Source organism: Microcaecilia unicolor, chromosome 4 (genome assembly GCF_901765095.1).
Source record: "Microcaecilia unicolor chromosome 4, aMicUni1.1, whole genome shotgun sequence".
In the NCBI taxonomy this organism is placed as follows: Eukaryota; Metazoa; Chordata; class Amphibia; order Gymnophiona; family Siphonopidae; genus Microcaecilia; species Microcaecilia unicolor.
The window spans coordinates 334,469,344-334,487,112 of NC_044034.1; the positions used below are offsets into that span (position 1 = coordinate 334,469,344).

The following is a 17,769-nucleotide window of genomic DNA, read 5'->3' on the forward strand; positions in this document are numbered from 1 at the left end:
TTGCAAAACTACCTGAGTTCTGTCCCATTCAGCATAGTTTGGGGTTGACGACAGACCTCAAATATCACTCCCATTAAAATTATTTGAGAGTATTATTCAACTAATTCTTATATTAGTTGAATAATACTGTCAAATAATTAATATTAGTTTTATTGTTGGTGGTGGGAGAATGTGTATTTGTTCAGAGATTTCTTTGTGACACAGGTTTGTAGAGATTTTTTTTTTGTAGTAGAAACAGTAGCTTTATAGACCCTTAAAACATCCAGTCACTTAATTTCGGGCCAAAGCATATACTTTAATACATACAATGCCTTTGTTGTACCACAGAAAGACAGCATATCAAATGCATAACCCATGATATGTTCAGCTTCTTGTTTATTTACAAAAAAAAACTTGAATGTGTGTCAATACATTTGTAGCCTTTCCTTGGCACTATCTAGCCATTCGAAAATCAGAGCAATAAAGAAAGTATTATGATGGCCACAGTAGGGCAGTATCAGCCCACCTCAGTGTCCCCTAACAAGCTACACTGGGCTCCCACCTGACCATTTCCTCGATGACTGTGCCCAGTCCCAGGGGCGTGCTGCCTTTCCGTTGAAAGCTTTCCTGTAGCTCCTTCAAAATAAAGCACAAGCCCCCCTTCTGCCGGCTCTGGTTCACCACCAGCGGTACCCAGAAGGCCATCTTGCTGTCCCAATCACTGCTGTTTACTTCACGGTTCTGCTTGAAGGCCGAGAAGAGGAAGGCCATTCTTTCATCATCATGCCACTCCGGAGGCAACGCCACCTGTGCCGGCTTATCCCGAGGGCAAGGCAACATTTCCTGAGCCATTTTCAGGACTCCAGATCCCCCCCACAACCAGCCACCGCGAGGCCAGGACCCAGGCTCTCGAAAGAGGGATCTCTGTCAGGGTTGCTAACCGCTCATTACAAAAACAAAAAGTAAAACGTTCAAACAGCTGACTATATCCACTCCATTAAAGCCTGCGCCTTCCGCCACCTCTGACGTCATCATCGGGTTCCGGAAATGTCCGTGACTCATTCGCTGCTCTGGATCTGGAATGAAAGGCGAAGTTGGCGGGAAAGGGAATAAGGTTTCATTCAAAGACAGGTAAGTAGCCAAAGGAGATTTCCTTTCGGAATTTGGCTGGTATTTTCATTTATAATGCCTTGAGTCTTTATGACAAGTACTTAGGGGGTTGGGTTTAAATTTTGTAACTGTACTCGCAGTCCAAGAAATCTAAAACCTTTCTTGGCCACGGCTGTCAGGCTTCAGCTTTCTTTTGTAATTGAACGTGAGTAAAATCATAATAACTGATGATCCCTAAGGTCTCACTATTTAGAGCCAGAGCCGTGGGGGGAGGCGGACCGAATCGGGCACCCTCTCAGCAGGAACGCGCCGCTGGCGAGCAGAGTACAGTTCGGTCCAAGGGCTGGTTTAATAACCAGGAGTGGAAGTGAGCCTATCTAGTCCATTGTAAGCCAATTTGGACAGGCTGAGTTTCCCCTTCCCAGCCGTCATCCCCGTTTTCTCAAAACAAAGCAAGCAAACCTATGAACTGCATCCACGTTGTCGTTTGTTTTTTTTTTATTGTTGGTCCATCTGTTTCAATTGGATAGGCAGTACCTTAAAAGGTGGAGGACAAGTTTTTTTTTAAGTTATTGGGCAGCTTTTTAATTTATTTGAAAGCTTTCCATATGTAGATATAAATATCAAATAACATTTGAATATAACTAAAACAACTTAAAAATTATTATAGCTGCTAGAAACAGCAATTTTAAACTCTGTATTTTGTTCTCATTTTTCTACACTAAAAACTAAATAAATACACTATATACAATACAGATGGCCAAATTTCAATGAGGATATCCTGTTTCCTGTTGAGTTCATGTTAAATGTTGTTGTATTCTGCCTTGGGAAGCATGGTGTTACAAAGATCATGGCATATATTTAAATTAAATGGACGTTGAATTAAACTCTTCTTTCATTGGGGCACATGTAATCACATATGTTTTGTAGAACTTTATCTTTTAGATGCACACATGGATTATTCTGTTTGAGCATGTTTCAAGGACAAGTGGTTTATAAGTCAAAATAATAAAAATATTTTCTGTCAAACAGATCTCTTGTTTGTGGAAACATAACTAAATGGGCTATAAGTCCCTAATGCAGCCCATTGGTTTTCTTATATTTTGTTCTTGTGATGGCTCATACTGTGCCAAAACTGGAAATACAGTGAGATAGAATAATAGAATTCAGTAACATCCAAAACTTATTTTTTATGTTTTACTCATCTTTATTAAAAGCAAAACATGTTGGTTGATAAGCTTCATACATCTTCCGAAGGCTACTGAAAACAGATCTCTTCAAGAAAGCATACCATAAACATCCATCTTAAAGACCAAATAGTAACACCTTACACGACCTATATAAAACCGAAATCTTATCACATGACCGTTCAACCTCTTTCTATCAATAATCAAGCACTACCACCTTATACATTATGTCGAATAGGGTCTCCCTATAATCGATGACATAACATATGTTACAATCCAATCTACCACTCAGGAGCCTCATGTAACACCATAATGTATTCTCCTTCACCATGTATGTAGGCACATGGTATATATATATCATGATCTGTTCCATATATGTTATGTTACATGTATGCTACCATGTATGTATGTACCTTAACGAAACACCGTTTATAATCCTGTTACCCGGAAATGCCAACCGCCATTACGGCCACTTATACCTCATACGATCACTATACAACTTTGTATTTGTTATCCACCGACTGGGCAAACGCCTTTGACGGTACTATGTAAGCCACATTGAGCCTGCAAATAGGTGGGAAAATGTGGGGTACAAATGCAACAAATAAAATAAATAAGAAAAAACAGTAAACCATCCAACATGGCACAATAAAAACTTTTACTTTTACCCCAAGAACCCTTCCCCTCCCGTACTCCCCTCCCTCTCTATAAGCCCCATCCCCTTTATCATTTTCGTCGCCTTTCTCTGCACCTTTTCTAATTCCACTATATCTTTTTTGAGATGCGGCAACCAGAATTGAACACAATATTCGAGGTGCGGTCGCACCATGGAGCGATTCAAAGGCATTATAGCATCCTCATTTTTGTTTTCTGTTCCTTTCCTAATAATACCTAACATTCTATTTGCTTTCTTAGCCGCAGCAGCACACTGAGCAGATGGTTTCAACGTATCATCAACGATGACACCTAGATCCCTTTCTTGGTCTGTGACTCCTAACGTGGAACCTTGCATGACGTAGCTATAATTCGGGTTCCTCTTTCCCACATGCATCACTTTGCACTTGCTCACATTAAACGTCATCTGCCATTTAGACGCCCAGCCTCCCAGTCTCGTAAGGTCCGCTTGTAATTTTTCACAATCCTCCCGCGATTTAACGACTTTGAATAACTTTGTGTCATCAGCAAATTTAATTACCTCACTAGTTATTCCCATCTCTAGGTCATTTATAAATATGTTAAAAAGCAGCGGTCCCAGCACAGAGCCCTGGGGAACCCCACTAACTACCCTTCTCCATTGAGAATACTGACCATTTAGAAAATTACTTAAGGCTTATTTTTTTTATCCAGGTCTTTGGTGGCTGACCTGTTTTATTTGGAATTTGAATCTTATTTTTATTATTCTTTGTATAGTGATATTGTTCTTTGTTTTTATACGATTTTATGGATGTCATATTTGTAAACCACTTAAGCATATGATATAGCATCCTATAAATTGTGTAATAAAAATAAAATATTCAAGAATGATTAGTCATGCACCAAAGAGTAAAATTAGAAATCCTTAGTTCACGGGTGAAATATTCTCCATAAATCTGTAAATTTATAATCTTGAAGTAAGCTGTGAAGAACTTTAAGCCCTTTAGGAGGACATAGTCTGGACAGTAAGGCATCCATTTACAGATTTAAAACTAGATTAAAATCTCCCCTATTAATACATTCCCCTTAGCATGTGTATGCAACACATCTCTAATCTGTTTAAAAATATATATATTTTTGTTATTCTTATTGGGGGCATAAAATTTAATAATGAGACCTCTTGTCCCTGAATTCTTCCAGTAATCATGAGGATTCGTCCCACCTTATCCTCGTTATGCTTGGTAAGTTGCCGTGCTAAGTCACAGTGAATCATTATGGCCACCCCTCTCTTTCTTTTTTTTTTTTTTAATCCCCTTTTGTTGAGTTTGCATAAATATGAGAGGTGTTGAGCTGTTTCACTTCTGATTAAATCATCCCTCTTCCCCCCTCTCCTTGTGCATGAGGAAGGACAGACTACCTGACAGGATAGCAGAACAATAAAATACAGTGCAATATACATATCCCTAAAACAAAGAGCAAAAAAAGATCTTTGACAGCAAATGTGCAATGAACAATAGATGCTTCTAATAGAATAAACATAACTAATGAGAGAAGGTTAAACAACCATCAACAAGTCAGTACAGTGTTGCCTAAGTGTTAGCCTTTGTACACCCTCACCAGTGGCTATGGCTAAAAGCCTTCATTCCAGTAGGTGCACAGAAAATTGGAGTGTCATCACCAGGGTAAAAGCCTAATGAGTAGAGTATCATCTCTCTTGAGTGCTCGTATTAATATCTTTATCTGTGTCCTTTAGCCTAAATCTTGCTGGTCCACCCTTCTTTGCCAGCAAGTTTTAGGAGTTCCTTGTGGTCCATTCCACAACAAATGGGTTATTTTCATTCACCAGCAGGAGACGGAGAAAAAATAGTTCCAAGTACTTTGCCCCTTAAGGGTATTGTGCAGCCTGGAATATTCAGTATTTTTTTTCTGTCTCCTAGTGGATGGTTGATAGATCATGCAGCTCCTCCTTTGTGCTTGTCTGGCATCTCCTGACCCAGTGGTTTCCGGGTGTCAGTTGAGCAGGGGGTTTTGGCTGATGATCTTTGCTAATTTGTACACTGCCTTACTGAGCATGGTTGACACCTAGTGGTGCTGGGTCCCTCACCTCCCAGCATTGGTAACACTTGGTGGTGTTGGGTCCTTCCCTCAAGCTCCTGACCGATGGGATTGTTATGAAGCTGAAGTTTATCATCAGCTTTGAAACATCTGTGTTACAGTCTTCAGAACAAAGCCAACACCCACAGAAGGTGATCTCTCCACAGGAGGAACGAAAGCCAAAACAAACAGTGGATCCAACAAAGTCCTCTCACAAGTGACAATTTGATCTACAAAATCACTGTTCTATACTGAAAATCAATAGACCCCTGAGGCAGGCCTTTACGGCCGAAACACGATTCGTGTCGGGTTGCTTTTATTGATTTTCAATAAAGAAATTGTTTAAGAAAACACCACTTGTGAGAGGACTTTGTTGGATCCACTGTTTGTTTTGACAGTCTTCAGAACAGCAAGTATACAGTTTAACTTATTTACTATTCCTGCTGAGGTATCCTGACTTTTATTTCTGTAATTTTTTTTCTTGTAAAATGAGCTTATGCTGCTTTAAGGAAACTGTAGTAGTGTATGTTGCTAACAGTTACTGTTCAGCAAGAGGCTGCCTCACTTAGCCTCAGCTTTCACGTTTTTTTGAGTGGGACGACATTTCAACGGGGCCGTTCTCCTTTTCCTGCTGGCAGCTGCTTCTCAAACTGGCCATTTCCACATTTCCCAGCTGGTCTGTCTTCTCCCTTTTGTTGGGCTGCTGGATTATTTCTGTTTTTTATTTCTGCAGAGTTTAAGCCTAACTCTTCGCTCAAAAAAAAAAAAAAAAAAAAAAAAAAGCAGCTTTCTGGAGTGGTACATTTTTGTTAAGATGCTGTTAGCTGCGCTGGTACCATGTCTTCCCGCGCATTTTATTTTGCATCTTTAAGCCTCTTTGTCTGCTAGCCTCGCTTCAGTTGGGATTTACCATGCTGACCCATTTGTTTTTAATTGCTAATGCTGTGGTAGCACCAGTTACCCATGGCTACACAGAATTATCTCCCAGCGGTTATCGTCAGAGGAATTTTGCTTCAGTCCTCGGTGCCATGGACTTCGTCTCATGGGTTCAGTGCGAGATCTCCAATGAGTTCAGTGCTGGTTTCAAGCTCATGGACTGCTCAGTAGTTCCTGTCTCCATTTCCATGAGCTATAGTGCTGCATAGGATCAGCTGTTTTCTCAGTGCCACGGTAATGACTTCCTTAGCTGTAATACAGTATGTCAGCCTTTTTTTCTGGTGTGTGATACCAGTATCCTAATTTTTTTGCTGTGTAGGATGCTGGGCATTGGCAGCATCGTCATCATATGCAATACGTAGTGACATCATCCTTCTATGTTCCATAGAATTGGCATTCTTCTTGTGGCTTTGAGCCAGCTTCCCTATGTGCTGCATCGTGCCTTGGCAGCTCTCGCTCTCTTTCTCTGGTTCTACTTAAGGACAGTATCTTGGTAATCTTTGTGGTAGGAGCACTTTACTGTAATGCTACTACACATACACATAAGAGACAGTCCATGCTTGACAGAGCTTACAATCTAATCAAGCCAGACAAACTGGACAAATAAGAGGTTAGGGAATTGCTTATGGTGGGAATGATTAAACACTTAATACCAGAAAAGATTTGTCCACAAAAATACTGATATAACCATACCAATTCAAAAACTGTGGAACATCAGGAACACTAACAGGCTTATTTTCGAAAGAGAAGGACGCCCATCTTTCGACACAAATCGGAAGATGGGCATCCTTCTCACAGGGTCGCCCAAATCGGCATAATCGAAAGCTGATTTTTTTGTTTGTTGTTTTTTTTTGTTACATTTGTACCCCGCGCTTTCCCAATCATAGCAGGTTCAATGCGGCTTACATATTATATACAGGTACTTATTTGTACCTGGGGCAATGGAGGATTAAGTGACTTGCCCAGAGTCGCAAGGAGCTGCCTGTGCCTGCAGTAGGAATCGAACCCAGTTCCCCAGGACCAAAGTCCACCACACTAACCACTAGGCCACTCCTCCACATTTTGGGCATCCTCAACTGCTTTCCGTCGCGGGGACGACCAAAGTTCATGGGGGCGTGTCGGAGGCGTAGCGAAGGCGGGACTGGGGCATGCCTAACACTTGGGCTTCCTCGACCGATAATGGAAAAAAGAAGGGCGTCCCTGACGAACACTTGGACGACTTTACCTGGTCCTTTTTTTCTTATGAAAAAGGCACAAAAATGTGCCCTAAATGACCTCCCCTTCCTCCCCCCAGTGGTCACTAACCCCCTCCCACCCTAAAAAAATCTTTAAAAATATTTTTTGCCAGCCTCAAATGTCATAATCAGGTCCATCGCAGCAGTATGCAGGTCCCTGGAGCAGTTTTAGTGGGTGCAGTGCACTTCAGGCAGGCGGACCCAGGCCCCCCCCCCCCACCTGTTACATTTGTGGTAAATGTGAGCCCTTCAAAACCCATCACAAACCCACTGTACCCACATCTAGGTGCCCCCCTTCACCCCTTAGGGCTATGGCAGTGGTGTACAGTTGTGGGGTTTGTGGGGCTCAGCACCGAAGGTAAGGGAGCTATGCACCTGGTAGCAATTTGTGAAGTCCACTGCAGTGCCCCCTAGGGTGCCCAGTTGGTGTCTTGGCATGTCAGGGGGACCAGTGCACTACGAATACTGGCTCCTCCCACAACCAAATGGCTTGGATTTGGTCGTTTCTGAGATGGGTGTCCTCGGTTTCCATTATCGTCGAAAATCGGGGACGACCATGTTTAAGGTCGACCTAAATTTCGCGATTTGGGCATCCCTGACCTTATTATTGAAACGAAAGATGGACGTCCATCTTGTTTCGATAATATGGGTTTCCCCACCCCTTCGCCGGGATGTCCTGCGAGGACGTCCTTAGGAAAACGTGGGCGCCTCTTTTGATTATGCCCCTCTCTGTGTTCAAAAACAATATACTTTCAAATTGAAAAAATCACAATTTAAGAAAAAGAAGGGAAAAGGCCTCAGAAGTCTGCGGTATGTAAAATTTTCATACAGCACCCTACAGACATAAACTCAATCACTGGCCAAAAAACCTCTCCAATCCTTTACTCATCACTATGTGAAACCCATCTCTCTATATAAAAGGCAACCCAACGTTCTATGAAGCCTCCAGCCGGAAGTGTGAAGGGGGCGAGATATCCGGTTTCCCTATGAGTGTCTGCCCCGCCCTCTCTGTAACACAGTCAGTGAAGGAAAACAGCAGAGCACGAAATCAAATCGCTGGCTCTGTAACAGTGAAGGACTCAGATGGGGGAGGGGAGAGAGGCCAGAGGGCAGGGACACACACACTCCCACATGCACACAGAAGAAAACATTGCTAGCCCCCGTTTCATTTGCATCAGAAACGGGGCTTTTTTACTAGTATTATAATAATAAATCTATAGGTGATAAAATAAGCACAATTATCTCATTCTTCACTTCCTGACGGGAACTTGTTTCACAAGGCTTCATCAAGGGTAACACGTGCTCAACAACTTTCTACAAAACAAAAAATAATACCGTTAATGTCCAGCTTTACCTAGTGCCCAACGAGCCCAGTTCCATTGCTTTGACATCTTACAAGGCTGTTTTCTTCTTCACAGCATCAAACGCTCTGTTCCAAAATGGCGCCTGGCGTACCATTGGTGGCACATTGCACTAAATATAAACATTCCTTTGAACAGTCCCAGTGTTTTGTGATTGATAAAATTTTTTCCACAGTTCATGGGGGCAATGGCGCGAGAAGACTTTTACAACGGGAGTAGCGCTGGCTATTCCAGTTGAACTCTTTGGAACCTGTTGGATTGAATATTGTGAAAGAATGGACTTCATTTTTGAGAGTCCATTTTGAACAGTGTCTGTTATGTTTTCCCATTGTGTTCACTTCCCTTTAATTAGGTGGAACACTTTTTTTTCCTTTAAGCCATTTGGCTGTTTGATTGAGTCATAGGTTGGCCTCTTGGATAAAAATGGGCTCCATTTTGGAACAGAGTGTTTGATGCTGTGAAGAAGAAAACAGCCTTTTAAGATGACAAAGCAATAGAATTGGGATAGTTGGACACTAAGGTAAAGCTGGACATTAACTGGTATTATTTTTTGTTTTGCAGAAAGTTGTTGCACAAATGTTACCCCTGATGAAGCATTGTGAAACAGGTTCCTTTCAGGAAGTGCAGAAAGAATGAGATGTGTGCTGATTACCTATAGATTAATTATTATTATAAAATAAATGAAAAATTGGATTTCGCATAATGATGAGTAAAGGATTGGAGAGATTTTTTGGCCAATGATTGAGTTTGTCTATAGGGTGCTGTATGAAAGTTTTGTGTTCCGCAGATTTCTGAGGCCTACTTCCTTCTCCTTTTTCTTAAATTATGATTCTTTTCAATTTGAAAGAATATTGTTCTTGAGCACTTAGTGTTCTTGATGGTCCACATTTTTTGAACTGGGAATGATTAAACAGACATGGGTTCTGAACAAGTGCATAGGAAATAGAAGTTAAAGCAACCCCCCCAAAAAATGGGCTCTTATTTTATATTTGAATGCAGCCAGAGACCGAGCTTGTCGTGCTGACTCAGGAAGTCTCTCCAGACTCTGCTCCTGATCATATGACTACAGCTACCATTGTCGCTTCTTTCTGTTGTCTTTTCTTGGCTTCCTCTGGTCTCTTGTTTCTGCCTTGGAAGCTTCTTGTTGGTCCTTTGGATTGGCTGTCTACAATGGCTCCTTTTCTATCTTAGGCCTTGAGCCTTAAATGAGCTGCTTTTGATTTCATCTCTTCAGGGATTGTCACCATGACCTCCCATACTCAATTGATTGGTCATATGAGGTCCTCTGCTTGTGAACTAGATCCTATTCCTTCATCATGACTTACTTGCCATAATCTGGTCCTCCACACTTAATTGCTATCCATTATCAATCTCAACCTTTTCCTGCCCTCTGGAAAACAGCCATTGTTCACTTACTAAAAATGCCCACTCTTGATGCATCTCTTCTGAGCAGCTATCACCCAGTAACAAACCTGTGTTTTTCTTGAGAAAGCAGTGTTTCAGCAGCTCTCTAGTTTTGTAAAAAAAAAAATACTTTGACACTGCAACCGAGGCAGTCTGGTTACTGCAGTCGTTACAGCCTCAAAACCATTCTAGCAAGTGTTCTTTGCGAGATTCATTCACACTTGGATAATAATTCTATTACCCTGGTTGTTTCAATCTCTCGGCAACTTTTGATCTTATTGGCCACTTTCTTCTTCTATCTCACTTGGCATCCCTAGGTATCTCTGGGTTTTGTTCCATTAGTGGCCAATGTATGGTGCTTACTGGACCTAGACTGGCTAGGCATAAACACATCAGACAGAGTGCCTTCTATTTTTTGGCACCTGCAAACTGGAATTCTCTTCCCTTAGATATTAGCTGTGAATTGTCTCTCCCTAAATTTAAAACAGCAGTCAAAACTTGTCTTTTTAAGCAGGCGTTCGATGCCTAGTGATTGGTGGGCCTTATCTTCTGGCTTGTTTTGGGCCTTTTCCTTTCTCTTCCCCCCCCCCCCCCCTTCTAGTTTCTCCTTATGTTTCTCTCCCATTTGGTTGACATGAGTTGTATTCGTTTGTTTTTGGCCTTCCCCCCCACTACCCTTTCTTAATTGTAGTTCTTTTCTGATTTTTATGTGTGTATTTTGCAAACCTCTTGGTTCTGTGTTTTAGTCAAAGCGGTATAGTAAATGTAAATAAAGAATAAAAGAAAGAAAGAGAAAATTATCAGGTAAGACATAGTTTTTCCTTGTAGGCCTGTTGGCCCAGTTGGCATTTGACTTCCTCTGGAAGGTTTGGGACTTTGTTGCATTAGTTGATGCCAGGCTTCTTCCAATGTGTGTGCTCTCCTTGCATTATCGTTATTGGTAAAAAAAAATCAAGGCAATAGGGTAAGCCCATTTATATCTGATACTCTCCATGCTTAGAAAGAAGTAACACCTCAGAGATCCTTGTGCTTATATCAGGATATATGAGTACCTTACGTTCATATCTTCCTAGTGATCAGCCCCATCTTCCATGCTGCAGCTAGAATGCGTTCTTTTAAGCTAAAGTCAGACAAACAAATAATGATGTTCCTGGGTTAATTTTCTCGCAGGGGCCAACTGCCTTGTGTACCCTGAACGTAGAGTGCTAGTTCTATAACAACCTTCACACTATCTTCATATTGTGCCACTTCCAGAATACCTCTCATTCTTAAATTGTGGCACCTCAATCTATTTTCTAGATCCTCCATTTTTTCCCATTGTGCTTGGGTATCTGTGCTAGTAGAGTCGTTCTATTGTCTGATTGATTCTTCCAAATTTGAGCTGAAAACAACTTTCTCCTTCATCTATACTTCCACCTGTGGGATTCCTCAAGGGCCCAGATGCATCAACCATATGTAAAAAAATCTAAAACGTTAAAGTCCTTAACGAATTTGAAAAAACAAAGCATGCACCAAAAAAACAAGTCGCACATGTTCGGTGCGGTATTGAAAAGTACAATGTATCAAAGATTCGTAATCCCCGTCGGTAATCGGCCCCTAAAGCATGCGCAGAGCAGCCAAGCGTTATTCTGGCTGCTCTGTGCATGCCACAAACGTCCAAAACAGCAACAACAAAAAAACACAAACACGTGGCTCCCCGCTTCCCCCTGCATCAATACAAAAATAAACATACATCAAAAAAGGATCTGTAGGGGGCAAAGGCGCTCGTCAGAAGCGTCCTGTATGGACGGCCTTGCCCCTCCCCCCCCCCCCCCCCGAGGTCGCCGCTGCTCCCCACTTCCGCTCGTGTAAAATAAAAATGACATCCAAATTCAGAGGAAGGCGGGCCCAGGAAGAACAGAGAGACGTCGGAAGAGGAGACAGCAGTGATCGCCGATCAGCTATTCCTTCCCGTGCAGCGCCTTCACACAGAGGTGAGAGGCGCTGCGGAGGGGGGGGGGTCTGGTGGAGTGGGGGAGCGGCGGCGACGATGACCTCGGGGTGGGGCACGGGGCGGAGGATGCCGTGAGGCGGAGCTATGGGAGAAGGAGTACAGAGAGAGACAGGAAGGGAGGGGGACCGGGGCTGCTAAACTTTTTAGTTTTGTTTTAATTTTTTATTTTATACGAGCGGAAGCGGGGAGCAGCAGCGACCTCGGGGGGGGGGGGGGCAAGGCCATCCATACAGGACGCTTCTGACGAGCGCCTTTGCCCCCTCCCGATCCTTTTTCGATTTTGTGTTCATTTTTTATTTTATGCAGAGGGAAGCAGGGATCCAAGTGTTTTTTTTTTTAATCTCACTTTTGTTTTTAAACATGTCAGCTTGGATTTTCATGGTGCAGGGGGAAGCGGGGAGATGACAGCTCAGGCCTTAATGACAGGTTTGAGCTGATGTTAAATTTCTCGCGGAAAATGATTCATTGCAATCGTCGGTATGGTTAGTGCATTCCAAATTGTCCACATTTCAATGGTAGTTTCTCGTTTGCATTCCGTTTTTGTTAGCTGCTAGCGTAGTCGGAAAATGGCCTTTAATGCATGCTACGTTTCAAATTTTCCTCCTTAGAGGGTCGTTAAAGGGTCGTTAAAGTTTTGTGCATCTGGGCCAAGGTTCTGTCTGGCATCCACCCTTCTCATTATCTTCTTGGTGCCACTCCCTCCTAATCCATTCTCAAGGCTGTAGCTCATACCTTTATGCTAATGACATCCAAATTCTTTTTATCCTTCCCCATTCATCCACGTGTACTAGTACATTTAACATTTGCCTCCAGACATTAGCAACCTGTCTACATGATAAATCATTTGTTTCTGAACTCAGCTAAATGCAAATTGTAAGCTTCCCTTGTCCTTAGTCTTTGTCACCTACTCCCACAGAGGAAGGATAAAAAGAATTTGGATGTCATTAGCATAAAGGTTTGAGCTACAGCTTTGAGAATGGACTAGGAGGGAGTGGCACCAAGAAGATAATGAGAAGGGTGGATGCCAGACAGAACCCTAAGAAATCCCACAGGTGGAAGTGTGTACTGGTGTTCATACTTGACTGTAAACTCACTTTCATTCCACAAGTCAACTCTATAGTCTGACCCTCTTTTTTTTGCCTTGCATCGGATCTGCTCGGTTAGGTCCATTCTTCTCCCAATCTCATCCACATCTTGTCATATCTGTTCTTGATTATTGCAGTGCCATTTGTAATGGCTTATCACTCAGGGGTAAGGAAGACTGTTTCAGCCTGTCTTCTTTTGATTTGGAGCTGTGTAGTCCATACATTTACAAGGACAGAGGACCCTGTATGATAAGGCTTGGGAATCCCAGGGGATGTGCTATTCTAAAAGAGATTTGCTGCTTTTGTGATATTTTAGGTTGTTGTTGTTGTTTTTTTTTTTTCCTCTTATAGCCATCCCCTTGGTTGCTCCCATCTTTAGTGTTAAGTGATGCCAATCCGCTCCTGGCACTGGAGAGAAAATGGCTGACGAGCTTGAATTGTTTGAGCAGGGCTCTGATGCAGGTAGTGATGAAGTGCTTCTGACCCCTGCGGAGCTGATCCATCAACTGGAAGAGGTAAGCCACAAGTCAGAGACTCCAGTGTAGATGACACCATTAGTAGTGTTAGGCATTTAGTATCTGTTTTGTCTGTATACCTAACTGGTATTTTCACTGACTGGCACAGAATCTTCTCACTTGCCCTAATTCTATAATCTTGCACACACAGTTTTGTGCTTAGTGCACAAAGTTGCACACAGAAGTAATAGAATACTGTCTATTATGTTCATAATTGAATTGTTAATTTAGCTGCTAATTGTCATTAATTGGCTATAATTGGTGCTAATTGGCACTAAATTGCAGTTGTGTGTAGCTGCCCTTAATTGGTATTCTACAAATTGAGTGCTCAAAGTCTATAGCATTCAACTACATGAACCTAGGAGGGGCGTGGGCAGGTCATGGGCATGCCTAGCATGTACATGCACATTTTATAGAATCCTATTGGTTGTGTATCTGAGGCCCTGATACGCCCCAGAACAACTCCCTAATGCTCAACGCTAATGATATGCAAATTTGGGCACACTTATAGCGTTGAGCATCCAGGAGTTGTTTAGGGACAGAATGGTGCCGGATGCACACACAACTTTTCAGCGCATGCCAGGACGCCAGCTATAACTAGCTCTGGTGGTCTGGTGTACCCCAGACCCCTCACTCCCCCGAGGGGGTTGGGATGGAGGAGGAACCATTGCTAGACCACAGGGGCTAGTCTATGGGAGGGTGGGTCCTGGCCAAGGGTTTTATTTGTTTTCAGGAGGGATGGGAGTATGGGTCTACCGGACCATCAGGCTCTCACTGTGGGGAGGAAGTGGGGTCTATCAGACCACCATGCCCTCGCGTCTTGGAGGGGTCTGGGGTTTACTGGACCACCTTGCTCTCACTTCTTTGTGGGGGGGGGGGGGGGTCTAGGGTCCACCAGACAACCAAACCCTCACATCTTTGGAGGGGGTCTGGTGTCCACTGGACCACTAGGGCTTTTCACTGCCAGCAGCACCGGTCTCCCCTATTCCTCTCTTGCTTGGCACAACCCTAACGTCAGCTCCGAGCTGGCTTAGGGTTTGCTGCAGGAGGAGTGCTTTTATTTGGTGCGCTGCCCACTGAGCATTGGGAAGGAATGCGAGAGGCTGTCTTTTGCATGCTCATTGTGCCCATAGCCGGCGTGCTTGTTGTTTGACGTACTCGTCGGCTCTAAGCATTCGGTGGGAGCAAATTCGAGTGCTAGTCCAATGCTAATGGCCTCTAGTGCCTGCATATGCTTCCGAGCATCGGGGCCTGACAGCAGTTAGATGTGAGCATTTACACCAGTCATGAGCTAGCATTTAAATGCTTGTGCCTAAAGTTAGGTGCATAACTGCAGATTTATGCTAGTATTCTATTACGGTAATTACACACTTAGCACACAATATCCCAGGGTCTAACTTTAGGTGACTTGTACAGTATTACTCCCTTAGGGCCCCTTTTACCAAGCTGCGGCTAAAAGGGGCCAGCGCTGGCGTCTACGCGTGTTTCACACGTGCGCCGAGGCCCCCTTTTACCACAGTTGGTAAAATGGAAGTCTCGCCTTCCTGCAGGAAATGGCCACTTGGCAAGTAAAACACTTGCCACGCAGTCATTTCAGGGGGGAGCCCTTACTGCCACCCATTGAGGGTGGCGGTAAGGAGTCCTGCGTTAACCCGGCGGTAACTGGACAGTGCAAAATAAATACATTTTTTGTAGCACCGGAAATGATGTCTCGCTAGGGGTGGGAAGTACCACCGGGCTGCTGCGGTAGCCCGGTGGTACTTCCTGTATAGCGCGCGGTAAGCCCGTGTTGGGCTTACTGCCGCTTAGTAAAAGGAGCCCTCACTGTCTAGCACATAACCCACTAGGGGGCTCATTTTCAAATCACTTAGACTTACAAAGTTCAATTGGTTACTATGTAACTTTGTAAGTCTTAAATGCTTTGAAAATATGCCTTCGTGTATCCCATGGTCTCATACATTTTTATACTATGGATGTGTGTTTGATCATGCTCATTCGGTTTGTTAGTGTACCTGAAACATTTTAGTGTAAGCAAAATTGATTTAATAAACATTAACATACAAATTAATATGCATGAACTCGATCTGTGCATTTTAAAAAGTTGTAGTGTTGGTTTAAAAAGGTTATTAAACCAGATACGTGAAACAAACTGAAACACACCTGAAAATCAGAGAAAAAAATCCAAATGAATTAAAAATGAACTGAAAGAACTACACACGTGCGAGAGGCAAGATGGCAGCTTGAAGAGAGCATAAAGAAGTCGCTGCTAACTTACCTCTGCCATTTTGGAGAATTAAAGCTTCTCCCTTATTCCTAATGCCTAAGAGGAGAGGCAGACAACGCGCTAGCTCCACAGCACCAGTCTCACCCGTGGTGGGGGCGTTGGACCGCTTCTTCATTCCAGGGGCAGCATCGGGATTGCCTTCGCTGCTGGGAAGTGTAGGGAGAGGTCTGCTACGCACCCAGCCAGAAGCAGAAATATCATTTAGCCCCGAACAACGGAATCCTCCTCCTATGCCGGCGGATACTCCGAGAAGGGACCAGGAAACCCCAGGTCCTCAAGAAGCGACGGGGTCTCCGGGCGCGGACACCAACTCGAATGTTGTAATGCTGGATATCCCCACATTGGCAATGGTGGGTGAAGGAGGAGAGAGTGTTCTTGATGAGAACAGCGTGACATTGGGGAGACAGCTGTCGAGGGATTCTATGCCCGAGCTTGGCTTACTAAGTAAGTCCTTTTTGCCAAAAAAAACCTGACATAATAACTTTAGACACCATTTGAGAGGTTTTAGTGGGTCAACAATCTAATACTCTATCGGAAAAAATACCTGTAATAGAAAAAAAGATTACCACATTGGACAAAGAGATTGGAAATAATCTATATATATAAAAGGCAACCCCAACGTTCTGAAGCCTCCACGGAAGTTGAAGCGCCCGAGATATCCGGTGTGCCCTGGAGTGTCTGCACCGCCCTCGCGTCAAAACGTCATGACATCGAGGGCGGAGCTATTGACACTCGACGGCCGAAACGGCCCACAGCAAACAAGGCAAGTAGCTTCGAGGGACGGAGGGAGGGGACCCCTTGCTAGCGCCCGTTTCATTCTGCTCAGAAACGAGCATTTTTTCCTAGTCCTAAAATAATACAAAATTGCCAAGAAATTCAAGTTAATTTGATAAAAGAGAATATATATCTTCAGAATAGGATTGAAATTCTGGAAAATCATCAACGTTCAAATACATTGAGATTAATAAATTTTCCCAAGCAGGTTTCAATCTCTCTTCTTATAACTTTTAAAAAATATGTAACTGAAATTCTGAAAATTCCAGAACAGGTACATCCTCCTATATCAAAAATGTATTATTTACTACCCTTTGTAAAAAAAAAGATTTAGTGCAAGAAGTAGGATTGGAAGTGCCAACAGAGACTGTGGATATGAATTTAACTCAAATACTTGAAGACGATAGAGCGGGTTTGACAACAGCAACACTGATAGTGACTTTTATACTACAGCCCGATAGAGATTGGATTTTGAAGCAATTTTTTCTTCACAGAGAACAAACTTTCTTGAACTGTAAAGTTAGAATGTTCCCAGATGTCTCTAAGGCAACCCAAAGGAAACGACAAGAAATTCTTAAACTGTGCCCAAACGTTTTACAGCTGGGCGCTTTATTTTGGTTAAACCTTCCCTGCAAATGTGTATTAAAGTTAAACTCAATTAAGTATGTATTTTTTTTATTCTAAACAACTAAGCTCCTTTTTAGAATCTAAAATTGCTGAATCACCTACGTCACAACCAAGAATTGTAATCACTTCTCCTCCGTAATTAGCATTAGCAACCTTGGAATCTCTTTTTCAGCCTTCCAATTCTTGTTGGTAGAGTTTTGTTCTTTACTGTTTCCTTAATATTGTGAATTGCCTCCTTAATTGTGGACTATAGATGAGCAAATTGATCATGTAATTGAATAAGTATGGTAGATTTAACTATATGAGTTAGAATTTATTATGATAGTCATCTTTTCTGTTTTCAAGACATGCACTTGAATTAAATTGTAAATGCATTAAAAAAATGAACTGAACATTTTTGCCTTGTGCACATCTCTAATTTATTCAGATTCTTGTAGAGTGGCACAGTGTAGCCCTCTGGCACAGGAAGAATTGTTGGTTTTTTTTTGTATTTTTCCTTTCTGCAGACTCCTCCACACATAGAAATATTTTGGAGAGCTCTTAATCTAGAAA

General features: G+C 42.7%; 2 protein-coding genes across 2 annotated transcripts in view; one reads left to right on the forward strand and one right to left on the reverse strand.

Moving 5' to 3' along the window:
* Positions 1-1,005, reverse strand: part of CHMP7 (charged multivesicular body protein 7) — a 39,041-nt gene extending 38,036 nt beyond the window's left edge. The window contains exon 1 of the mRNA XM_030202049.1: positions 542-1,005. Within this exon, the coding sequence (XP_030057909.1) occupies positions 542-831 (290 nt within the window). The 5' untranslated portion in view covers positions 832-1,005. The remainder of the gene's footprint in view (positions 1-541) is intronic.
* A 7-nt stretch (positions 1,006-1,012) lies between these two features.
* GINS4 (GINS complex subunit 4) overlaps positions 1,013-17,769 on the forward strand; it is a 33,195-nt gene continuing 16,438 nt past the window's right edge. The window contains exons 1-2 of the mRNA XM_030202050.1: positions 1,013-1,110; positions 13,369-13,532. Of these exons, the coding sequence (XP_030057910.1) occupies positions 13,437-13,532 (96 nt within the window). The 5' untranslated portion in view covers positions 1,013-1,110; positions 13,369-13,436. The remainder of the gene's footprint in view (positions 1,111-13,368; positions 13,533-17,769) is intronic.